Below are 25,282 nucleotides of genomic sequence, written 5' to 3'. Positions count from 1 at the left end.
CTGATTTTCCTTATATCATTAGCTCAATATATGACCTAGATATTGTTGACCTTGTTGACCAATCTATGACCTTGTTATAGTAAATAAAAGTTGATGCCTGTGTTAAAGCTGGTAAAGGATAAAGGACTCTACCTCTTCTTCCCAGTGAGGATAATAAAGAAGAGGAGGCTCGCAAGAAGGACATTGATGCCAGACGCATAGGAAAGAAACTAGTAAAAGGTTCTGAGGATGACGATGATGACGACGATTCCTATGACGAGGCGGAATTAGAAATTTCCGGGATCAGCTTTACTCCTGTATTGAGGTATTACTTTATGCAGAGACCCAGAGTGCAGCACCAGACTGCTATAATACTTGTATTTAGTCACTTTATATTCTTCTGCTCTTCTACAGTCGCGGCACCTTTCCAGTACGAGATTTTACAGTCAATCCTAAACCGAGAAACTTCCAGGTATGGGGATTATAATAGTGTTTGCTATTCTCTACTATCTTATTCTCAAAGCTTTGACATTAAAGGGATATGTGTGATGGCTAGGGGGAAAAAAAGTACTCACCTGTGCCTTTCCCCCCAGTGTTGCTGCCCTGACGAAGCCCAGTCTGGTCTCGACACAAGGAAGAGCCTGTACTGTCTGAGATATGGCCCTGCTGCTGCCAGTGATTGGCTGAGCAGGCACACCCTTGTGTCGAAACCAAGTGCTGTACAGTGGGACTGAGTTGTGCTGGAATGGAGGTAAAGTGGAAAAGGTGAGTACTTTTTTTTTTTATTTTTTTTTTTTATGGGGTACTCCAGCGAAAATGTATTTTTTTTTTCTTCAAATCAACTGTGTCATAAAGTTACAGAGATCTGTAAATTACTTCTTTTTTAAAAATCTCCAGTCTACCAGTACTTATCAGTAAAGGAGTAGATGGCGCTCTGTAGTAAGAGCCACCCTGCATGAGGAAATTAATAGAATCCTAGTCACATAGTCCATGAATGAATCCCGGCACTCCCTGAAGTCATGCTTCAATATTTATTGAATATATACCCCATCAGGTGCCGTCAATGGACCCCAAAAGGATTAAGTCATGCCTATTGACTACACCTGCACCTGAGGCCTGATGGGACTGAAATAGTTAAAGGGGCACTCCGGATAAGAAAAACTTGTTTTTTCTATTAAAAGTACATTAAAAGTTATATAGATGTGTCTATACAATGTATTACTGTACCTGTACGGTTCTGTCACACCGATAGCTGATAGAAATCATGCAAGTGAAATAATATGGCCTCTGTGCCAATTCACATTGTCCCCTGCTCCTTCTGCTCTCCCCCCCTTAGGAGACAAATCTTCCATGTCTCTGTCTCACATTGTGTGTGTTTGCTGATGATACAGACAGGGGGCAGGGCGTGATGTCACAGGAGGCGGGGCTGGATCCCCCAATCCCCTGAGTGATTCACCATCTCTGACCGGCCAGAAGCAGATGCAGCATTAATTTTACTGATTGTAATGGGTGGGAGCTGTGATGGTCAGATGAGGGAAAGCATTGCATTCTGGGAAATGCTAAACCAGGAAAGACAGAAACACAATACAGAGCAAAAAACCCCCAAACAAATGGATTTTTGGTAGTTTCAAAACTGGGATAGACAGGTAAGTAATGCTTTATGGTTCTGCAGAAGTTTAATTTTTTTTACCTCTACCTGGCGTTCCCCTTTAACATGTTGCACATTTAATAATTATGTCAGTGGACACATCTCCATGTCAAATGCTATGATGATGCAAACAACCTCCAACTCCAGACTACACGGATTATGGGGCGCAGGTCCAACTTGAGATCGAGGCACAGTGAGTAATAAAAATATATATTTTATTGTGGAGACTCAACGCGTTTCGGAACCGCACCGGTTCCTTTCTCAAGAGTCATGATACTGATAAAACAGAACAGCACTATATATCACAAACCAAGATGACATTAAAAGGGGAGGAGGACTCAGACCCTCCCACTTCAATCAACACAGACACCTGTAACACCAATAAAGAAAGGCATATGGCTATATACTACATTGCATTAAAATACAATAATATATAAGAAGAGTATATAAAACGAATATGTATATAAATAAAAATAATAATATGTGTAGAAAATGTATTTTATTTTTTTATTTTTTTCTTTCTCCTTTCCTTTTCTTATATTTATATATATATATTTAAAAATAAGTATATAAAGTTAAAAAATTATACCTTCGTATTTTCTAGTGTCTCAAGGAGAAAGAAAATACGAAGGTATAATTTTTTAACTTTATATACTTATTTTTAAATATATATATATAAATATAAGAAAAGGAAAGGAGAAAGAAAAAAAAAAAAATAAAAAATTTTTTTTATAAGAAATTTTTTTAAATTTTTTTTTTTTTATTTTTTTTTTATACATTTTCTACACATATTATTTTTATTTATATACATATTCGTTTTATATACTCTTCTTATATATTATTGTATTTTAATGCAATGTAGTATATAGCCATATGCCTTTCTTTATTGGTGTTACAGGTGTCTGTGTTGATTGAAGTGGGAGGGTCTGAGTCCTCCTCCCCTTTTAATGTCATCTTGGTTTGTGATATATAGTGCTGTTCTGTTTTATCAGTATCATGACTCTTGAGAAAGGAACCGGTGCGGTTCCGAAACGCGTTGAGTCTCCACAATAAAATATATATTTTTATTACTCACTGTGCCTCGATCTCAAGTTGGACCTGCGCCCCATAATCCGTGTAGTCTGGAGTTGGAGGTTGTTTGCATCATTGTTTCCTGTTGGATATCGGGAGTGGCTGCGGTCCTTGATATATACGCTGCAGAGTGTTGTGCCTCCCTTTGCACAACCACATCAGGTGAGGGTTGCCGTGCACCCCTATCCCTTTTTCACCTTGCCCTTCTGATCCTCGCCATGGAGCGCTGTCGCCCTTTGTTTTTTCTAAATGCTATGATGGACTTTTTGATATATAAGTGAGCCAGCTGACATCATGTATGCCATGTTGCCGAAATGTGTCCTGTGTATTTTTACTAATGGAAAGTTGATCAATACATATTATAGCATGTCTCTGGTGGTGCCAGGATTCATTCAGTACTTCCATTGCAGGAAGAGATGTATTCTTTCCAGTCTGACACAGTGCTCTCTGCTGCCACCTCTGTCCATGTCAGGAACTGTCCAGAGCAGCAGCAAATCCCCAGAGAAAACCTCTCCTGCTCTGGACAGTTCCTGACATGGACAGAGGTGGCAGCAGAGAGCACTGTGTCAGACATACACTGCAGGACGTACTGCAGCTGATAAGTACAAGAAGACTGGAGATTTTTAAGTAGAAGTAAATTACAAATCTATAAAACGTATTGACACTAGTTGATTTGAAAGAAAAAAAAAAATCGCTGAAGTACCCTTTCCAGAATTAGTGTGTGTCTGAAGGAAATCAATGAATATTATAACATCTCTCCATAGATTGCAGTTACAATCATACAAGCTCAGAAACTTGTAGGAGTGAACATTGATCCAGTGGTTCACGTGAAGGTTGGGGATGAGAAGAGACACACAGTGACCCAGAAATCCACTAACTGCCCCTATTATAATCAGGTAACTGGGACGTCTTGTTATCTTATATGGCACCAACATAGGCTGCCTTTACACAGACAGATTTATTTGACAATATTGAAGCCAAAGTCAGGAATGGATCTGAAAAGAGGAGAAATCTCAGTCTTTCCTTTATGACCTGTTCTCTGTTTGTAGTCTGTTCCTGGCTTTGGCTTCAATGATCTGTCAGATAATCTGTCAGTGTAAAGGCTCCCATAGTCTGAATGGCTGTACCCAACACAATACAAAAATAGTTGGTCGGTTAGATGTTCTTGCTCACCTGTAGTACTAACTGAGAAGCTAATTGTTTATAAACGTTATATGACTTTTAGATTTCATCATTTTTTCTTCTTCCAGTATTTTACGTTTGAGTTTCTTGAACCCCGTGAACTTGTGTTCGATAAAATCATAGAGATAGCTGTAAGTATTTTTTAAATAAAGATTATTGATTCAATGTACTGTAGGCAATAGATTCATTTAACATCTAGAGTTTTTAACACTGACTTCATAAGTTTTTTTTTAAAATCAAAGTTAGGCTATGTTCACACAATGTAAGAAACCGGCCGTTCCGTGACGTGGCTGGGTCACGGAACGTCGGGTCTCAGAAAAGATCAACCCGGCCAGTACTGCAGTACTGGTTGGGATGATCTTTAGGGCCGCAGAGTTCTGATGCGGGTGCCCGCATCAGAGCTCCCCACAGCACACAATGGAGCAAGCGGCCAGAGCCGCACGCTCCATTGTGAGCACTGACAGGGTTTTCTGCAGCCGCTATTCACTGAATAGTGGCCGCAGAAAACTGACATGTCAATTTTCTATGGCGCCACAAGAAATCCCGGCCGGAGCGTATGCCATGTGTATACACTCCGGACGGGATTCCATAGAAGGCAAAGCTACATATATTTTCATAAAAAGTATGGCCATTGTTACCGATTGCAACAACAGCAGTACTTTTAGAAAAAAATATGATGTGTGAACATGGCGTAAGGCTATGTTCACACTACGTATCAGACCGGCCGTTCCGTGACCCCAGCCGGGTCACAGAATGGCCGGTCTGTGCCCGGATCATCATGATCCGTCCGGCCGCAGAGCTCTGATGCAGGCGCATCAGCGCACCTGCATCAGAGCTTCCCGTGGCACACAGTGAAGCAAGCAGACAGAGCCGCTGGCTTCACTGTGTGAACTGACACTGTGTGAACTGAATTCCGGCCGCAGAAAACTGACATGTCAGTTATTTGCGGCCTCGTATGGTATCCCGGCCGGAGCCTATACAATGTGTATAGGCTTCGGCCGGGATCCCATACCAGATAAGGTTGTGTTGCGCTCCGCAAAAAGTACGGCCGTTGTTGCCGATGGCAACAACAGCCGTACTTTTACGTAGTGTGAACATAGCCTAAGGCTGTATTATTGCTCAGTATTGTGGTCCTCATATTGCCACCAAAACCAGGAGTAGATTGAAGACACAGAAAAGCTGTTTACACACTGTTGAAAATTAGTGAATGGCCGCCATTTATTGGCAAATAATTTCATAACAATGGCCGATGTTTTAAAACAACGCCAATTATTTGCCATTAAACGGCGGCCATCCACTAAATTTCAACAGTGTGTGAACATAGCCTTTCTGGGATTTCAGTCTACTCCTGGTTTTGGTTGCAATATATATACATGTAGCCATAATGCAGTATAATAAATATATGTTTTAGCCAAGCACTAGGATAATGTGGATAACAATATGTTCACTGTGCAGGTTGTTCATGCCAAGAAAATTCCGATTTTCGGCACACGTCTTGGAACATTTAAGATTGATGCAGGAACCGTCTATAACCAACCAGGTACAGAATGAGATGCTGTGGATGCAACTACTGATATTACACGTCTCCATTTTTTTAGTTACTTTGTTCACATGTCCTAAAGACTCATTAGGTTTCTTGTGCTCTAAGGGTATGTTCACACTGGGCAGAATTCCCCGGCGGAGAGATCCCGCCTGCCTCCGTGTCCCATAATTGGTCTATGGGAGGGCTTGCGCCGCTCTCCTTGTAAAGAATTGACATGGGGTATTCAAATATAAGTTTTAATATGTTGCTGCCTAATTCCTTCCATACTTATTATCTATTCAGTCTCCTTCCCCCAGTTCCCAGCTGCTGCTTTCCTCTGAAGACACAAAAATCTGTGTGTGAGCTTTTCTCTCTGTCTGCCCCTCCTCCCTTCTGAGACGGCTGATGTAAACAAGTCCCTCGCAGGCTTTATCTGCAACTTTGTAGCTTCTTTGTAATGCTGGGAGGGCTAATCTGAGGTCAAGTTGGTAATGAACTTGTGATTAATCCTCCCAGCATTACAAAGTTGCAGATAAAGCCTTCCAAGGACTTGTTTACATCAGATGTCTCAGAAGGAAGGGGGGGGAGGCGGAAGAGACAGAGAGAAAAGCTCACATGCAGATTTTTGTGTGTTCAGCAGAAAGCAGCAGCTCAGAACTGGGGGAAGGAGACTGAATAGATAATAACAAGTATGGAAAGAACTGTTAGTCTCACCATGGGCAGCAACATATCAAAAGTTATGTTTGGGTGGAAAACCCCTTTAACATGTACATCAGTAAAGCTCTGTCAAACAGAGATGTCCGTTCAGTATATATTATTAGATACGCTGGGATGCTTTTTAAAAAGTATCTGGAATCATTTACGCATAGATTAGCATGTTATACAATTTATATGTAATAGTATGGCATCCATCACTCATCCTAGTTTTCCCTCTGTAAAAGGAACTGTATTGCCAATGAGTTGGGAACTGGCCCAAACTCCAAGCTCTTTTGTCCTTGGTTGTAAAACCTAGCACCATAATTAGGAGACCGGTTTCTCCTTTGCAATCTTTTCTTTGATTACCATTAGCACATTGTGGCTACAGCCCTCCATCTTTTTGGACCAAGGCAGTCACAAATTATTCCTGCTGTGGGCCTTTAACTTCTAGTACTAATTTTTACAGAGGGGACTCCGGAGAAAAAAGCTTTTTAATCTGTTGGTGTCAGAAAGTTATACAGATTTGTAAATTACTTCCATTTAAAAATCTCCAGTCTTCCAGTACTTATCAGCTGCTGGATGTCCTGCAGAAAGTGACATATTCTTTCTAGTCTGACACAGTGCTCTCTGCTGCCACCTCTGTACATGTCAGAAACTGTTCAGAACAGGAGAGGTTTTCTATGGGGATTTGCTGCTGCTCTAGACAGTTCCTGACATGGACAGAGGTGGCAGCAGAGAGCGCTGTGTCAGACTGGAATGAATACATCACTTCCTGCAGACATACAGCAGTTTGTAAGTACTAGAAATTTTGCATTTTTTTAATACTAGTAATTTAAAGACTTTAAGACACCAGTTGATCTAAAACGACTTTTTCCTCTGTAGCACCCCTTTAAGTGCAAATTACACTTAAAACATAAAACATTTATATGCTCTTCTGATAGAGGCCTTCTTTAAGATCATTTAAATGCTAATAAGTGTTCCTAGGAGTCAATGGCCCAGATTTACTAAGTATCCATTTACACAGAAAGATTATCTGACAGATTATCTGCCAAAGATTTGAAGCCAAATCCAGAAACAGACTATAAACAGAGATCAGGTCATAAGGGAAAGCCTGAGATTTCTCCTCTTTTCATATCCATTCCTGGCGTTGGCTTCAAATCTTTGGCAGATAATCTGTCAGATAATCTTTCTGTGTAAATGTACCCTAAGGGGCCTATTCCACGGAGTGATAATCGGCTGAATCGGCCCGATTCGGACCATTATCGCTCCGTGGAATAGAGAGAAGGATCAGCCGATGACCGTGTCATCGGCTGATCATTCATTTAGGTTCAAACCTAAAATCATCGGTCGCCACCCGCACATCGCTATGTGGAGCTGACAGACCACTCAGCCAATCACTCGCAGGGACCGTTGCGGCCAGTGATTGGCTGAGCGGTCTGTCAGTTCAGACAGGCTGCTCTGAAGCTGCTGCAGAGCGGGATCGGGAGAGAAGGAGAAGACCTGCGCCTGGACAGGTAATGTATGAAACAAGGGCTGCAAGGACATCGGTAACAATGTCCCTGCACCCCTCGCTAAACAATTATCGGGCTCTGTAATAGGCCCAGTAAACGAGCGCCGATCTAGCAGATTGGCGCTCGTTTACAAAGTTGATCGGGCCCTCCTCGGCCCGTGGAATAGGACCCTAACTGTCTAATTGATCTTTAGCACACCTAAAACTAAGATTCCTTGTTATACAGAGTCTCCCCCTTTTCATACCCATTGGAATCATAATTCTTGTGTATTAGCAATAGTATTCTGGGTCATAGTTGTCTTAGTTGCCCCTAGCAACCAATCAGATTCCACTTTCTATTCCTCACAGACTCTTTGAAAAATGAAAGGTGGAATCTGATTGGTTGCTAGGGGCAACTGAGACAATTCTACGTTACACCAGTTTGATAAATCTCCCCCAATGTCTCCCTTTATTACAGAACATCTAATAACCCACATTCTTTTTTTCTCCTTCCAGATCACAGATTTCTTTCAAAATGGGCAGTAATCACCGACCCGAAAGACACCAGAGCCGGCATTAAGGGCTTTGTAAAATGCAACCTGTCTGTGGTAACCAGGGGGGATTCCATGAACGCTCCTCCAACCACCAGTGGCCAGAACGAGGACGTGGAAAAGTAAGGGTCAATCTTACATTTTTTTGTTCCCCTCACTTTTTTATATGTTGATCAAGCATGGCAGCTCAGCCTGATAACTTCAGAGGATAACCTATGCTATATTATACTTTACATTCCCATCAGGAACTTGCTGCTTCCCAAAAGGATTCCAGCTGAGAGACCGTGGTCAAGGATAAGTGTCAAAATCTACAAAGCAGAAGGATTGCCCAGTATGAATGACGGCATTATGGGAAGCTTCTCTAAAATGATGGGAGAGAAAAAAGTGTTCATTGATCCCTATGTCCAAGTCACATTTGCGGGGCAGCAGGTATATAACGTTGTGTTCACGATAGAGATTAACGCAACCCAAGCAAGCTCAAGTCCGATTGGCATTTGAATACTGGTGGCTGAAAAAGTAGGACCATGCTCGAGTCCACTCATTTGGCTGACAAAGTTGGATGCAGTCCTAAGGAGTCTGGGAAAACATGGATACAGCCCATGGCTGTACCCACGTTTTTCATGCAGCCTATGGCATCCAGCTTTGTCAGCTATCGGTATTCAAATGCCAAATGATCCAACATCCCTCAATTTCATATAACCTTTTTTTTACCTTTTAGGGAGAGACATCTGTAGAAAGTGACACCAATGTGCCGGAATGGAATGAACAGATTAGTTTCATCGAGCTTTTCCCACCTCTCTTCCGTAAAATGAAGATTCAGATCTTAGATGATGCTCATATTGGAGATGTTGCTTTGGCCACTCATTTTATCGACCTTCAGCAAATATCCGACCCAAGCAAAAATGGTGAGACTACATAGGTTGAGGAATTTTTTAAACTTTGTGATTATTATTGAGGCTAAGTAGTAATGGAGAAATAAAAGAGTTATGGTTCGTCAAAGTCAAAGAGTAGTGTTGAGCGAAGATGCCAAAATGTTTGGGTTTGCCGTTGTTCTTCAAACCCAAATGCTCAACATTTGACTTCCTAGCCATAGGCTGTATCTATGTTTTACAGGACTGTTGAGCGAAGATGTTTTCCAGTTGTGTTGAGCGGAGATGCCGGACTGTTGGGGTTCTGCAACATTCTCCAAATCCAAATACTTGGCATTTGGCTCCCCAGCTATAGGATGTATCTAGTGTTTTCCAGGACTGTTGAGCGGAGATGTTTTCCAGTAGTGTGATGTAGAAGTCAAATTGTTCAGGTTTGGCAACGTTCTCTGAACATGAACACTCAGCATTCGATATATCCAAGGATGCATCCAACTTTTGCAGTCACGGGGAGTCAGAGTTTTTGGGTTTAGAGAACACTGCCAAACCTGAACATTTCGGCATCTCAGCTCAACACTACTGGAAAACATCTTCGCTCAGTCCTGGACAACATGGATACAGCCTATGGCTTGGGAGTCAAATGCTGAGTGTTTGGGTTTAGAGAACGTTGCTGAACCCAAACAGTGCAGCATCTATGCTCCACACTACTGGAAAACATCTCCGCTCAACAGTCGTGGACAACATAGATACAGCCTGTGGTTGGGGAGTCGAATTATGAGTTTTTGGGTTCAGAGAATATTTGTGAACCCAAACAGTTTGGCCTCTTTGCTCAACACTACTGGAAAACATCTTCACGCAACAGTCCTGAACAACATGGATACAGCCTATGGCTGGGGAGTCAATTGCCAAGTGTTTTGGGTTCAGAGAACATTGCTAAACCCAAACAGTTCAGCATCACCGCTCAACACTAAGGAGTGAAAAATTAAAAAGCAAAAATTTACATTTTCCCATCTCATCAATGGGTTAAACCACCAAAAAAAGGAATTAAGCAATACATTTTTCATTAACCTGAACATATCAACCTCTCAACTGTGTGTACTAAAACCTGCAACATCTTATTTTTAGCTGGCTTTAACCCAACTTTTGGACCAGCGTGGGTCAACCTTTATGGTTCTCCGCAAAATTACACCTTGAGGGACGTACACAAGGATCTCAACGAAGGTCTTGGCGAAGGAATATTCTATCGAGGTCGCATTCTAGTGGCTGTGACTCTAGAGATTTTTACCAACAACAACATTCAGGAGAAGAAACCGCTTCAGGCTGTCAAAGATGCATTCCGTAAGATAAAAATAAAGAAAAAAAGCAAAAAATTGAAGGAAAAAGAGAAGGAAAACGTAGCTGCTGAGAGTGCTGAAGGTGCAGAAGATGAAGAGAACAATGAGCAGCCTAATGCCGTCACAGTGGAAGTGGATGATATTTTCCCCCTGCCAGAGGTAGGTATACCAGCCATGTATCCAAGCTTCTTCGTCATACAGAAAAACAGTTCGCAATCGAAGAATTTGCATTTCTCAATAACATAAAATGATATTTTTCTTTTCGGTGATCATTTTTGTGTCCATTGTTCTGTAGAATGCTTTAGGCGTCAAGGAAGAATTCCTTCTATTCGGAGTGCTGTTCGAAGTTACAATGGTTGACCAAAGTATTGGGAATAAGCCTGTGAAATTTGAAGTTTCGATAGGTAAGTCCAAAACTAATCTAACGGCGGCCACTGCTATCCCAGGTTGTTGTTTTTTTTTTTGGGGGGGGGGGGGGGGGGGGTTGCCCCAAATTTCTCCAGGTGCCTGGCACATTTTCAATAGTAGTCGCCAGGCTTAATTTCATTTCTGGTCATCTGGACCAGTGCTTCTCAATTCCAGTCCTCATGGTCCACCAACAGGTCATGTTTTGAGGAGATTCCATACAAAGAACACCTGTGATAATACCTGATGCACTGACTATAATCATATCACCTGTGAAATACTAAGGAAATCCTCTAAGGGTAGCTTCACACGTACCACATCCTCAGCGGATTTCACGCTGCAAGTTTGCAGCGAAATCCGCTGCGGATCCATGTGCGGAATTTCCATTCCACTTCGGATATGTAAACTGACCCCTTTAACCCCCCGCCAGCCTGGGTCATACATTACCTGCTCGGCGCCGCGGCTGTGTGTAAGGCTCCCAGCTCCCCTCGCTCCCCATCAGCCAATCAGTGCTGCTGTGCACTGATTGGCTAATGGGGAGCAAGGGCGAGCCGGGAGCCTCACACACAGCCACTGCTGAGCAGGTAATGTATGCTCCGGGCCGGGGGGCTGCAGACAGCGGGGGGTTAAAGGGGCCGGGTCACATACTAGCAGTGGAATGAAAATTTGCAGCGTGAAATCTGCTGCGGATCCGGTACGTGTGAAGCTACCCTTAAAATGACATGTTGATGGCCATGAGGACTGGAATTGAGAAGCACTGAACTAGACCACAGACGTCAAACTTGCAGACCTCCAGCTATTGCAAAACTACAATTTCATCTTGTCCGGACAGCTAAAGCTGTCACTGTTGGCACGGAGCCCAGATCCCAGTGCACAGCACTCTCAGGATCGGGGTCAACATGTGGCTGAAGTTAGACACTATTGGGCGACAGTGGCAACAGGGGGAGTGAGGAAGGTAAGTATTGTTTTTTTTTATGTTGACCAGCTGCCTGGTCATTTTTTCAAAAATAAAAAAAGTTTATATATGCATACCATCTAGCACCAGCTAGATGGCAGCTTCCATGATGACTACCATGTTGTTGAAATAGCCAAACAAGTTTTCTCTTTTTCCCTGCAACTTGTGTTTAAAATGTTACTGCCATCTGCCAAGCTGCTTTTATTTTATATGAACATTAGTGTTTTCTTAAAGGGGGACTATGAGCAAGTTAGATGGATCTAACCTGCTGATATGTCCCTATTGCACAGGAGACGCCAAAGAGGAAGTTATGTCTCTTACCTTCCTCCTCGGCGCCATTCTTGTGCTGTTAGTAGTGTAATTTGGGTCCAGAGCACCGTTAGGAGCACTGCCTCGCCCACAGAGCACGGTTCCAGCCCGCTCCTTGTGATGATAGTTAATGCAGCGGGTGGGCCGGCTCAGCAATATGGGGCAGGGCAGTGCTCCTAATGGTGCTCTGGACCAGGGATTACATTGCTAACTGCACAAGAATGGTCTCCTATGCAATAGGAACATATCAGCAGGTTAGATTCCTCTAACCTACTGATAGTTTCTCTTTAATCTTAAGACACCCTGTATAGTCAGTAATGTACCTTATTTGTATATTTATTTTTATTGCATAGGGAACTATGGAAAAATTGTAGAAACAATCACAAAATCATCTAAAAAGAAAGGCGATTCCGTCCCAGAGGAGCGTCAGGGTCTCCTGGAAGCAAGCTCAGAAGATGACCTCAGTGTGGATCTTGAGGAGGACCCGACGAGTAGTGAGCATGGCAGCAAGTCTGTAACCCCTGCGAAGAGGCCGGAACGTACAGAGCCAGACGAGTACTATAACTCTATAATACATACTATCCAAATCTATGCTAAACCATTTATTATAGTCAAAAAAGCCCAAATTATTATTTTTTCTTATCCTTACTTTACTATTTCCTAAATCTTCTGCAAGAGCCAAATGCTGAGCATTAAGGTTCGGAGAGTGGTGCCGGACCCAAACTGTCCAGCAAGTTCGCTCAACACTAATCACTGACCCCAGACTATTAAAAGAGAAGTTTGCGCAGGGACATTTTTCTCACACTTTCCAAGAGGGGGTGGGTTAAAAAAATAATGCGCACTTACCTCCCTGGCTCTGGACGCTGATTCCAGCTGTCCACTGCTCTGGACGCTGATCCCTGGCCACTTCCTGATGTAGGGACGGGACTTTGGGTGTCTCACCTCTGCTGCTTTCTGGCTGAGCGGGCCCAATATGTCACATCCTAGGTTTCGTCTCTACATCAGAAAGCAGCCAGGGACCGGGGATCAGAACTGAGGACAGCTGGAACCAGTGCTGGAGCCAGGGAGGTAAGTACGCATAATTTTTTTTTCACTCAGTCCCTCCCCAGCAAGTTTGAAAAAAGTTGTCCCTACCAGATTGAAAATTTTTCAATAAAATATTTGTCATTAAAAAAAAATTGTCCCCGCTCGGACTTCTCCTTTAACAATAACCTGCAATGTTATTACACACCAGAAGTGTATCCAGTCCCCTTTGAAACTCCTTTAGTGAGTTCACCATGGCCACTTCCTCTGGCAGAGACCTCCATAGTCTCAATGCTCTTACAGTAAAGATTCACCTTATGCGCTGCTGTAAAGACCTTCACTCCTCTAAATGTAGATTATGCCCCCTGGTTATATATATAGAGGACAATATATTAATAGATCATAGGAGATATGTGTGTACTGTAATAAATAATGTATGGTATCAAACACACAGGAAATATCATGCCGCGGCATAATCGACTTCTCTGTTTGCAGTTCTTACTACTATATACCAATGGTGAATGACAGACCCTGTGTACATGTGTGGAGCTACTGGGAGGACCACAGCTGGAGGTTGTACAATTCTAACTGGATAGTAAAGATTGCTGAGCGTCTGGTAAGTATAATAACCCAACATTATATCCTATACACAATACATACTGCCTAAACAGTCTACAATATCAGGGCTCAGTCATCGAGTAGCTCCACTCTCTCACCCATATACACTTGCATGCGCTGTATTCTGCAAAATTACAGCTATATTTTGGTTTTAAAATTGACAAAAAAGGATGTTGTGTGAACATAGGCTAAGTCTGTATGAAATCTTTGCAGGAACATGGACTCGATGAGGTGGAGAAATTAACAAGAAGGCCTAAATCAAACCCAGAAACTCGTCTGAAACATGTTCTCGAGGAGTTTGTTGCTGGTTGCAGGTAACTTTTTAAAGTATGAAATATAGGTTTTCTTATTTGATGATTTAAAGGGGTTGACTGGTGACATCTTTTAATGTGCAGGGTATAAAAAAAAAAGTGTACTCAGCTGCTCTGATCCCCTGCTGCTGGGTCAGGCGAGTACACATCTTTCAGATATATTTTTTTATTTGTACTTTGGTCTTCCTGTGCTGTCGTACCAATTTTCTATGATTATTATAACATTCTTGTGGTGGTTTTATTAGGAAATAAATTTTAAGAGAGATTAATACAATGTAAGGACCGTATTACACCAAACGATTATCGGCCATACTTACTAGCCGTTCCAGCTAGTGGGAATATCGCCTGTTTTAACACCACGATCAGCCTACATGCACCTTGTCCGCCGATTGTGGTCTTAAAACAGGTTGAATAATCCCGATTACGATATCGACGGTCTGCTGCCCGTCATTCCATGTAATAGGTGGCGATGGCGGAAGACCGTTGCTAACTTGAATGTGCTGCCCTGGCGCTAAAGATTGTCCGGGCTGCCCCTTCTGCTGCTTGGCGCCCCCTCCCCGCTCCTCCCTGTAATAGCACCGATAGCGAGCGAGGAATGAGGAGGGAGAGAGCACTGATCTGACAGGTCGGTGTTTGCTTCCTCCTTTACATCACTACATGTAATAGGGCCCTAAGAATATGTTCTATGATCTATTATCATGAGAAATTCTTTTATATGGTGACACAAAGAAGCATTACCAACACTACATAAGAAAACAAAGACATTCCCTCCCCTACTACTGGACACATTATAAAACTACTATATAAAAGTATATATCAGTAAGTCTATGAGCTCTATTACTTTTGCCAAAAAGTTGGTTAATAGAGATGAGCGTGACTTAACATATTCAAGTCTGGTCATTCAACTTTATTATCAGTAGCTGGAGAAGTTGGATGTAGCCCTAGGGAGTCCTGGAAAACATGGCTACTACCTATGGCCTATGGCTGTGTCCATGTTTTCCAGGACTCCTTAGGGCTGCATCCAACTTCTTCAGCCACCAGTATTCAAATGCCGAACGATCGGACTCTCAACATGGTCACGCTCATCTCTACCAGTTGACATCAGTGCTGCAGGTTTCGATTAAATGGGTAATTTTGATACCCAATGTGTTGTCAATATCTTATTTGCAGGCAATACTCTCTCAATGCTGGAAAAAGAACCATGGCTCGACCCAACAACCTAGATCAATGCAGGATGAAATCTCTTCCCCGCAACATCGTAAGTCTGGTTTAGACATTGAAAGGCATTTCACAGTATATGAATGGGCGCTAAGGAAGTGAAGTGGACCCCCCCCCAAAAAAAAAAAAAGATTATATATACACATATAAATTTAACACAACTTTTACCATATGGCTATGTATCAGTTCAGCACTAAAAACAGATGTATTTTGCAGCATTTTATATTGATGTTGCACTGTTAACTTTTCCCCTTTAACTGGATTTTACCGCCATGTTTCATTAAGATCCAATCACTGACACATACTGTTCTATGTTATTCCCTTCCACCATTCTCCGCTTAGATCCTCTATGCTAAACAAGCCCTGAGAGCCAGTCGGAAAGTGACCAAACTCAACGTGAAGGAGAAGATTAACGATGCAAAGAAGATTCTGGCAAAAGTTCGATTCTTGGCCAAAGAGGTACAACTAGTCCTTATACCACGGTGTTGGGTCCCAGCTTTAAACTACTTGAACTTTTAGTGTAGACTGAACCTACGAGTGGTGTGTGAGCTATTGGTGTCGCCCATGGAAGTTTACTCAGAGATTTGCGGCGTTGAAGCTCATATTGATTTTACACTGCAGCAAAATATTTGTACAGCTGTACGACCAATCCTGTGGATTGTCATCGTTATGGCTTATTAGCATTGCATTATGTAAGAATTAGACTTCTCGAACATTGGTTGTGTTCATGGAAAACTAAAATGCAAAGGTGCAACATGCTAATATAATGTGTAGTTAAAGCGAATGTACTGGCGCCTACACAGGGATGGCGATGGTGCGGTCCTTTTTTTGAACCGTCGCCCAGTTCCGCCCCGGTCTGTTCCTGAGCATCAGCCCGGCATGAAGCACTGAGGGGCAGGCCCGCTGTCCCCCAGTGTGACAATCTCCCCTCTGTGACACAGGTCCATTAAAATCAATGTATCTGTATCAGGGTATGTCCACACTACGAAAACTCAGCAGATCACCCGCCACGGATTCCACAGGTCGCCCCCGCTCTCGGCCACGCACATCTTCGCTGGTCCCATAGGCTTCATTCTATGGTTTGCCACATTCCGCCGTCTGCCCGAAGAATGAACCCACTCATTCTTTGGGCAGACGGCGGCAACTACCAAACCATAGATTAAAGCCTATGGGACCAGCAGAGATGCGTGTGACCAAGAGCGGGGGAGAGCTGTGGAAACCGTGGCTGGTGATCGTCCTGGATTCTGTAGTGTGGACATACCCTCACAAAGGGGAGATTGTCACATTGGGGGCCGGCCGGCTGCCCCCCCCTCCCTCCCTCCCCCCCCCCCCCCCCCCCCCCCCCTTCCAGACATTCAACATTCAATTCAACATTGTGTGAACAGATCCTTTCTGTGTTTTTAATCCACTCCTGGTTTTGGTTGCAATATGAAGACCACAATACTGACTGAAATATACTGACTGAAATATACATATACTGACTGAAATATACGTAGTGTGAACGCAGCCTAGATACTGTATAATACTGCTGGAGTGCATATACAGTACAGTAGTAGTACAGTCAGTGCACCACCATCTCCCATCCTGTACACAGCTCGGTTATATATATATGATAAAAGTAATAATTTCCTGTATTTGCCCTGCACACGCAGTCCACCTTCTGCTAGCATGACTACTGCTATATACTACTACTATAGCTGGAGGGTGACACAGTATCGTCTCTTTGTTTTCCAGCCACAGTGCACACTTCCAGATGTGCTCGTCTGGATGTTCAGCAATAACAAGAGAGTGGCCTATGCACGAATCCCAGCTCAGAATATACTCTACTCGGTGGTAGAAGAAGAGAAAGGGAAGGACTGTGGCAAGATCTCTACAGTCTATTTCAAGGTGAAAAAATTACTCAGAATGTACATAGTTACATAGTTAATAAGGTTGAAGAAAAGACCTACAACCCTACTGTGTTGATCCAGAGGAAGGCAAAAACCCTCATGAGGCAGATACCAATTGTCCCATCAAAGGGAGAAAAATTCCTGGATCACCGTCCTATCACATGTAATCTAGAAGCAATAACCCATATGGAAAATTATTCCAACATGCCACCTTTGTCCTGCAGGAAGTGATGTATTCTGTTCAGTCTGACACAGCGCTCTCTGCTGCCACTTCTGTCCATGTCAGAAACTGTCCAGAGCAGGAGAGGTTTTCTATGGGGATTTGCTCCTGCCCTGGACAGTTCCTGACATGGACAGAGGTGGCAGCAGAGAGCACTGTGTCAGACTGGAAATAATAAACCACTTCCTGCATGACATACAGCAGCTGATAAGTACTGGAAGACTGGAGATTTTTAAATAGAAATAAATTACAAATCTGTATAACCTTCTGATACCAGTTGATTTGAAAGAGAAAAAAAAATTGGCAAAGTATTGGGTATACGTATATGGGTCACTGAATATGGAACTAACTATTGTACTACCGTAACTGTGTTCAGATCCCAGGATCATACAGTGGAGAAGTGTTTGCTAAAGCTGAAATCTATCTCTGGCTCGGTGTGACTAAGTACACAAAAAACAGCATAACAGATCTACCGGAAGATTACAAGCTCTTGTATGAAAGAAATGGCCAACTAGTGGAACATCCCACCCCCAATCCACCCGTCCTGCTGCGGAGAGATGGTAAGAGGAGAGATGCAGTACAAATCAGGACTAATAAGTAAGGTGTATGTCGCTAACTATGAGTGTTTCCTGACATAGGGGAAGAAAACGTTATGTCAGCCCTCATGCACACGTTTGGTAAATTTATCTGCAATTCTTATAAGGCAATCCTGATAAATTTCAGACCCATAGGCTTGTATGAACAGACATCCTTCAGAGGTGTTCAGTTACGGAAAATAGGTCAGGAAAAAGATCTTGTCCTATGTTAGTCTGAAACACCGTCACGGATGCCCCCATAGAAGTCCATGGGAGCATCTGGAATTGCGCACAGCTCTGGATACACATCAGGAAACTAGATGGAATCCGGCATCCCAGGCCAGCCTCAGCACCCGAGCAAGTACTGCCCGGTGCTGCACTTGGCCCTTTCACTGTATGCGCTCCTAATAAGGAGCACATATAGTCAAAGAGGAATTTGTATCCCCCGGCGATCTCTGTATCGGGCCCTCAGCTTCTGTATTATGAATAGAGCCATGGGTACGGCACATGACCCGCGGCTCTATTCATTCCTATGGAGTGACTGAAAGAGCCAGAAGAGCGCTGTACTTGGCTCTTTCCGTCGACTCTATAGGAATGAATAGAGCCGCGGGTCATGTGCCGTACCCATGGCTCTATTCATAATACAGAAGCCAGGGGCCAGTATAGAGATTGCCGGGGGGTACAGAGGTCGGACCCCCCACCACAATCTCCTACTTTACAAGTTAAAGAATGCGGTGCTACAATTGACAGGGCAGAATTATGCATATATATATATATATATATATATATATACACACACACACACACAGCATGGTCTAAAAGTAGGTGGGCAGTATGGGTAAGAGGGTTATGAATTTGGGGGAGATTTATCAAACATGGTGTAAAGCGAAACTGGCTCAGTTGCCCCTAGCAACCAATCGGATTCCACCTTTCATTTTCCAAAGAGTCTGTGAGGAATTAAAGGTGGAATCTGATTGGTTGCTAGGGGCAACTGGGCCTGTTTCACTTTGCACCATGTTTGATAAATCTCCCCCTTCATAACCCCATTACACATACTGTCCACCTACTTTTGTACCACGCTGTATATGTGTGTGTGTGTGTATATATATATATACATATATATATAATCTGTCTTTAGTTGTGTAGTTGTTTTTCCATCTCTCTTACCTCATTCCAGATTACCGCTATTTCCAGTTACGAGCTCACATCTACCAGGCCCGCAGCATTCTCCCTGCAGATGACAATGGTTTGTCCGATCCATTTGCTAGAGTCGTTTTTGGTAACTCATGTCAGACTACTCAGGTAGCAATTTATACTTTTTTAAAAAATTACATTTTTATAAAAATCAACTAGAAATCTGTGAAGACCATCTGAGTCCTATATCGTCCTCTTTAGGTGATTGTTGAGACTCTAGCGCCAAAGTGGAATGAATTGCTGATTTTTGACAATCTCCTCATGGACGGGAATAAGGTTGACTTGAAGAATGACCCTCCACTCATCATTATTAATATTTACGACCAAGATAAATTTGTAAGTATAACATAATAATATTACCCGTAAAGAGTCACATATGGTGTTTTTTTCTAAAATGTTTTTATTTTCTGACTAATTTTCTTATTGTTTTTATGTACATTATTATGGAGGTAGCCATATTGTCCAAGATGCTGCTCTGCTTCGTTAACAGCATTTAGAGACATGCTTTACGGCAGCTGCATGAACATAGGGAGCAACAGACGTGACTAAATTGATTTTACTGGAGAGTTTTTCAGGCAGGAAGCTGTGATCATCACCTATTGTGATTGGCTTGATCCTGGCTTTTCTGTTTTGGTGTCACATTCGATTGTAATCCGATTGTAATGATGATAAGATTTTAGAACCGGAAGTGTCATCTTGTAGACTTAAAGAGACTCTGTCAGTAGGATTCTGCTGTCCTTTCTAAGAGTAGAATAAACTAGTGACAGAGAAGCTGAACAGAATGATGTATCACATACATTGTTCTGTGCAGCTGATCCAGAGATCTCCTCCTGAATAACATGGACAATAACCAGCCCTCTCCATTATGTGCATGAGCCCAGTAGTCCTGGATATTCATGAGAAGCAGAAAACTCTGCCCACGAGCTGCTGATTGGCAGTTATCTATCCATGCTGAGTAAAGACAGTAAACTGTCAGTCAGCAGCTGGAGGGTGGGGGAGGGGGTGTGGCAAGAATCCTATTCTCCTGCATATTAGGAGAACGGCTGTACAGAATGATGTAAGTAATACACCGATCTGTTAAGCATTTCTGTCACTAGTTTATGCTGCCCTCATTTGGGTGGAATAAACCTAGTGACAGATTCCCTTTAAGGCCCTTTAATAACTTGACAGCCAAAAGATTTTCTGGCCTTTAGTTAAATTGACTGCCTGCTGCCCATCCTCTCCATACACAGGAATGTTTGGTGGTATTCAGAAGAATTTTTTATTTTTTTTTCAAATCAACTGGTATTAGAAGGCTACACAAATTTATAAATGACTTCTATTTCCAGTCTTCCAGTACTTATCAGCTGCCCTCATTTTGGTGGACCTTCACACAGATCCCGCCTCCTTCACTGAGTGGCTGAGCGGCCCTGAGACGTAGCGTCTCGGGCGGCGTCAGACACCCGGAAGCGGCCGGGAACCGGGGACCGGAGCGCCGCGATGAGTGAGCCGCCGCTGGAACCGGGGAGGTGAGTGAACGTCTTTTATTTCAGCCACCTCCTTCCCGGTCCCCCCCAAAAAGTGCCCCCACACTGGACAACTCCTTTAAGCTTTAAAACAATCAGTGCAATATTCTTTATCAACTATAGAGTTCACATTGTTCTTATTTAGACCTTTATTTTCTAAAATACACTAAATTACGATTTCCAAGATAACCTTTCTACAATTTTTTAGGGGGCACCGGACTTTCTGGGTAACGCCTTTGCCACTCCTATAGTAACACTGTTAGATGAGGAGGAGAATGAAGAAGCAGGTCCTAAATACACCCAACCATCCTTGCAGTTCTTTGATATCATGAGGGGTAACGTGGCTGCCGGAGAGTTAATAGCGACATTTGAACTTATCGAGCTTGAAAACAGAACATATATGAGAGAGGTATGTATGTCATAGAACTGAACTGATTTTTAAAAGGTCGGGGTCTGACTGTTCAGACCTACACTAGAACCAGGAAGAAGCACACAACTAAGCGCTTCACTCCCCAGCTCACCGCCTCATCTGTCTTGCTGGAGGAAACAGGATCTATAAACAGTGCAGTATGTCAGGGAGAGAAGCACTCAGCCAGGTTCTTCTCCCACCTCTAAAAATCAGTGGGAGTAACTTTTGCTGTCTGTACGACACGTCAAATGATTTTAAGGGGACATGGTCACTTTAAATATTATAAAGTATAATCAGTAAGCAACAGGTATAGCTTGTTTCTACATTGCTTATTCAAGTGGATTTAAAACATATAATATAAATATAATGTATATTGTACAGAAACATAACGTTTAGAGACTTTAATGACCTCTTTATTAAATCACTGTAGCCAGCTCTACCTGACTATGTGAAACCAAGAGAACCTGAGTATATAGATGAAACAATGGAGCGCTACATCATTCCAGAAGGAATACGTCCAGTCCTTAAGGAGTTCAGAATAGAGGTATATACTCCATTCATTGTATCCCTTCTGTAATACTTGGTTTGAGCAGGACAAAACCTGTGATTGCTAAAGGGGCCAAGATGGCCGGAGACAGACATTGCATCTAGGATCCCTCGCATATCAATGGAAAGGTAGCTGCTGGAAATTTCTTTGGAAATATTTTCTTTCTGTAAGATCCTATTAATATATGCTCCCTATACATTACAGGCTATATACTATGGACTGGACCTTGGAACTTCCATCATCATCATCACCCCTGCGCCACAGAGCTGGAGGAGTGCATGGCTGCTTTTGGCCAGAGGTACAATGCTGCCTCCAGCCAGAAGAGTAATTGACAGTGCCGGGAGCCAACGGCTCCTTGCCCTGTCAAATACAGTGTCACATTTATATATATATGCGCTCCTGATTGGAAATGCATACAGTTAAAGGGCCAGGTGCAGCATCAGCCAGTATTTTCCCAGATGATAATAGTGGCCTGGCAAGCAGCACATCCAGAATTCCGGACAGTTTTTGGATGCCCATCCGGAGCTTTATGGAATTGAGCTCTATAGGGTATCCATGCCAGAATTCTGTAAAAATAAAGGAAATGTCCAGTATAGACACCCTTCAGGAAAAATCCTGAAGGGTGTCTGTGCCCAATAGAACCCTATGGGTCAGGAAATGTATCCAGATTTCCTGAGAAGAAAATCCAGATAGATTTCCCTGATGTATGCATAAGGCCTTAGTCCTCTATATTCCCAGGGCACTGGTGGTAATAAGGCACTGTATTGGATGGTTATTCATATACTCTATTATAGGGGCATTGTATTATAGAACATCTAGAGCAAATCACATAATGAAAACTAATATTTCAGCTATACAATACAGGCCTGTTTGCATTTTCAACACATCGGTCTCAAGTATTAAAGGGGTATCCCACTCAAACATAACTTTTCATATGTTGCTGCCCATGGTGAGAATACTAATTCCTTCCATATTTGCTGTTATCTATTTAGTCTTCTTCCCCTAGTTCTGAGCTACTGCTTTCTGCTGAAGACACAAAAATCTGTCTGTCTTTTCTCTCTGTCTCCCCCTCCTCCCCCATCCCTTCTGTAAACAAATCCCTGACAGGCTTTATCTGCAACTTTGTAGCTGCTTTGTAATAGTGGGAGGGCTTAACAAGAAAAATTTTGAACAAATAAGTGATCGCTCCACAAGTTTACACCAAAGCCTACACAAAAAACATTGATACATTCCCTCTCATTTTTTTTCCATAGAAACACTTTTTTTTAATCATACACCTGAATTATTTATACGCTTGTACTTACAGGTTCTTTTCTGGGGACTTCGAGATTTACGTAGAATAAACTTATTTGAAGTGGAGCAGCCTCAGGTGCGGATTGAATGTGCTGGAAAAATGGTGGAATCTGAGATTATATTGAGTTACAAAGAATTCCCTAATTTCACTGAACTTGTGAAGTGTGTGAACGTGGTGAGTAGAAAAATTATTATGGTGATTATTATAGAGAATGGGGCCAATCCTGTGCAGAGAAGCAGTAATTCTGTGTTTTGTATATATCCTCAACTGGACAACCTACCCATCTCTCTGTCTAAGGCTAGGTTCAAACCATGTAAAAATGACGGCCGTCTATGTGCAAATAACATCTGTTATTTAAAAAAAAAAGACAGATGCTAATTTCTTAATGACGGCCAATATTATGGAAGACAGACGTAATTTTTACATAGTGTGAACCTAGCCTTAGACTTTTACTGTGTTTATCAATAATGATAGACAGAGCAAATGTATGTCAACCTAAATGTATTGTCAGAGAACCATAAGCCCTTATAAAACTTTAAGGGGTACTCTGGAGAAATTAAAAGTTTGGAAGTGGTGGATTCTTTCCAGTCTGACACAGTGCTCTCTGCTGCCAAATATCAGGAACTGTCCGGTGCAGTAGCAAATCCCCATAGAAAACCTCTCCTGCTCTGGACAGTTCCTGACATGGACAGAGGTGGCAGCAGAGAGCACTGTGTCAGACTGGAAAGAATACACCACTTCCTGTAGGACATACAGCAGCCGATAAGTACTGGAAGACTGGAGATTTTTAAAAAGAAGTTAACACCCAATGACTATTGCTGCTAGATCATGTCGCTTCATTATGTTGAGAGTCCAGATGTAGTATATTCCATAATATTACTTTGCTGTATGCGCCATAAAAGTTATTTTCACTGTCATTACATGTTTTTTACTTTTTTTTATAACCTGTGATAGCTATTTTTATATACTTTAACCCAATATTTTCTATGTTATTTTCACATGTAGCACCCCATCTGCCACTACATAATAGAATTTGGTGGTGCCCAGCCCTTCTCTAAATTATTACAATCTATACGTATATAGCATGACCCAGGACCTCATATATAGCACGACCCATGACCCCATATATAGCACGACTCATGACCCCATATCTAGCATAATCCATAAGGGGATACTATCAATTAATTCACAGGAACTTCCAGAACAAGTCTACCTCCATCCGCCTCTGAGTATCTTCGTGGTGGAGAAGCGTGCATTTGGCCGCTCGGTTATGGTCGGATCGGCAGTGGTGTCTCATCTGATGAAGTTTGCACCAAAGGAACTGGAAGAGATGAACGAAGAAGCGGAAGCTAAACCCAAGCGTAAGGATGACATGATGACATGTTGTGAAAATCTAAAGATATGACTCCTGATGAAGGAGCAGGAGCATCTGACTGACCGCTGTGCCCCTTCAGTTCTCCTAGGAAAGAGCGAATAGTATATGGAGTTACATAAAATCTCACCTTCATTAGAACAATACACCGCTAGCTTTGCTGGGAGAACGGAGCAGAATTGAGGGGGCACAGTGCTGGTCAGCAGCAGGACCCCCACTGATAGTTTTAGCCACCTTTTAATGTTATCTTTATCTTTGCTTAAAATTCATTATGTCTCTGTAGGATAACTGTGAATGATCATTGCTTTAATTCAAAGGAGAACTCAGTTGAAAAATAAAAATCCAGGGCGGGTGGTAAAATAATAAAGAAGTCATACTTACCCACCCTCGTGCTCCTTGCAGCACAGGATCACTGCTCACAGACTCCAATCGGCCTCCTGTTGCTACCGGTGCTGTAACATCACAACCCGACTCAGAGATGCCCCCTCAGCTAGTCAGTGACTAAGACGGGACACCTCTACAATCACTGACTGGTTAGTTCCTGGCGGGTTTTGGCGACACAGGAGAGAAAACTAGAGGCTGCATTATGGGGGAACAGGGATGGGTAAGTATAAATTCTTTATTTAACATAATAGATTTTTACTTTTCGCCAGAGTTCTCCTTTAAGGCTGTAGCAATAAAGACACATCAGAAAGGCTACATTCTAGGTTTATACCCAGAATTCTATATTACATTTAACTAAATATGAACATTAGGATTTTGTACGTTTGCAGAGAAGAGAATCTTTCCTCGGTTGCCTCCTCCACCAGTGGTTCTCAACATGGAGCAGGATGACAAGGATGGCAGATTCAACCCCCTCAACCTAGTAAAGGTATTGTTGGACCCCCAGATTAGAACTGTGCATATAAATGTCTCAGAGGAGTATAGGGTGGTCTCAGACATTCATAGATGTAACCAGGGCCGGATTAAAGGGAGGGCACAAGGGGCACGTGCCCAGGGGCCTCCACCACTAGGGGGCCTCCACCAGCCCAAACCCAGAAGTGGTGTCTGGGAACCAGTCCCACGCGCAAAAAGCATGTGGAAACCCTACCTGGACACAG

At 42.7% G+C, this 25,282-nt stretch overlaps 2 protein-coding genes and 1 long non-coding RNA gene across 3 annotated transcripts in view; 2 read left to right on the top strand and 1 right to left on the bottom strand.

Moving 5' to 3' along the window:
- Window positions 1-5,431, top strand: part of LOC138771802 (fer-1-like protein 4) — a 30,604-nt gene extending 25,173 nt beyond the window's left edge. The window contains exons 7-11 of the mRNA XM_069951809.1: window positions 146-304; window positions 394-451; window positions 3,463-3,594; window positions 3,949-4,011; window positions 5,336-5,431. Of these exons, the coding sequence (XP_069807910.1) occupies window positions 146-304; window positions 394-451; window positions 3,463-3,594; window positions 3,949-4,011; window positions 5,336-5,431 (508 nt within the window). The remainder of the gene's footprint in view (window positions 1-145; window positions 305-393; window positions 452-3,462; window positions 3,595-3,948; window positions 4,012-5,335) is intronic.
- Window positions 5,432-8,176: 2,745 nt separating this feature from the next.
- The window catches only part of LOC138772635 (fer-1-like protein 4), a 38,522-nt gene continuing 21,416 nt past the window's right edge, over window positions 8,177-25,282 (top strand). The window contains exons 1-19 of the mRNA XM_069953166.1: window positions 8,177-8,260; window positions 8,384-8,567; window positions 8,857-9,043; window positions 10,130-10,497; window positions 10,634-10,742; window positions 12,361-12,562; window positions 13,526-13,646; window positions 13,862-13,962; window positions 15,130-15,217; window positions 15,520-15,636; window positions 16,912-17,064; window positions 17,663-17,846; window positions 19,039-19,163; window positions 19,257-19,391; window positions 20,769-20,969; window positions 21,400-21,513; window positions 22,823-22,984; window positions 24,003-24,171; window positions 24,956-25,053. Coding sequence (XP_069809267.1) covers window positions 8,214-8,260; window positions 8,384-8,567; window positions 8,857-9,043; window positions 10,130-10,497; window positions 10,634-10,742; window positions 12,361-12,562; window positions 13,526-13,646; window positions 13,862-13,962; window positions 15,130-15,217; window positions 15,520-15,636; window positions 16,912-17,064; window positions 17,663-17,846; window positions 19,039-19,163; window positions 19,257-19,391; window positions 20,769-20,969; window positions 21,400-21,513; window positions 22,823-22,984; window positions 24,003-24,171; window positions 24,956-25,053 — 2,865 coding nt within the window. The 5' untranslated portion in view covers window positions 8,177-8,213. The remainder of the gene's footprint in view (window positions 8,261-8,383; window positions 8,568-8,856; window positions 9,044-10,129; window positions 10,498-10,633; window positions 10,743-12,360; window positions 12,563-13,525; window positions 13,647-13,861; window positions 13,963-15,129; window positions 15,218-15,519; window positions 15,637-16,911; window positions 17,065-17,662; window positions 17,847-19,038; window positions 19,164-19,256; window positions 19,392-20,768; window positions 20,970-21,399; window positions 21,514-22,822; window positions 22,985-24,002; window positions 24,172-24,955; window positions 25,054-25,282) is intronic.
- LOC138772637 (uncharacterized) overlaps window positions 22,821-25,282 on the bottom strand; it is a 72,239-nt gene continuing 69,777 nt past the window's right edge. The window contains exons 3-4 of the long non-coding RNA XR_011359791.1: window positions 24,024-24,131; window positions 22,821-22,901 (exon numbers count right to left, since the gene is read on the bottom strand). This is a non-coding gene — a long non-coding RNA (uncharacterized lncRNA). The remainder of the gene's footprint in view (window positions 22,902-24,023; window positions 24,132-25,282) is intronic.

The sequence above is a fragment of the Dendropsophus ebraccatus genome, chromosome 14 (assembly GCF_027789765.1).
Source record: "Dendropsophus ebraccatus isolate aDenEbr1 chromosome 14, aDenEbr1.pat, whole genome shotgun sequence".
In the NCBI taxonomy this organism is placed as follows: domain Eukaryota; kingdom Metazoa; phylum Chordata; class Amphibia; order Anura; family Hylidae; genus Dendropsophus; species Dendropsophus ebraccatus.
This window is presented reverse-complemented; position numbering and strand designations above follow the sequence as displayed.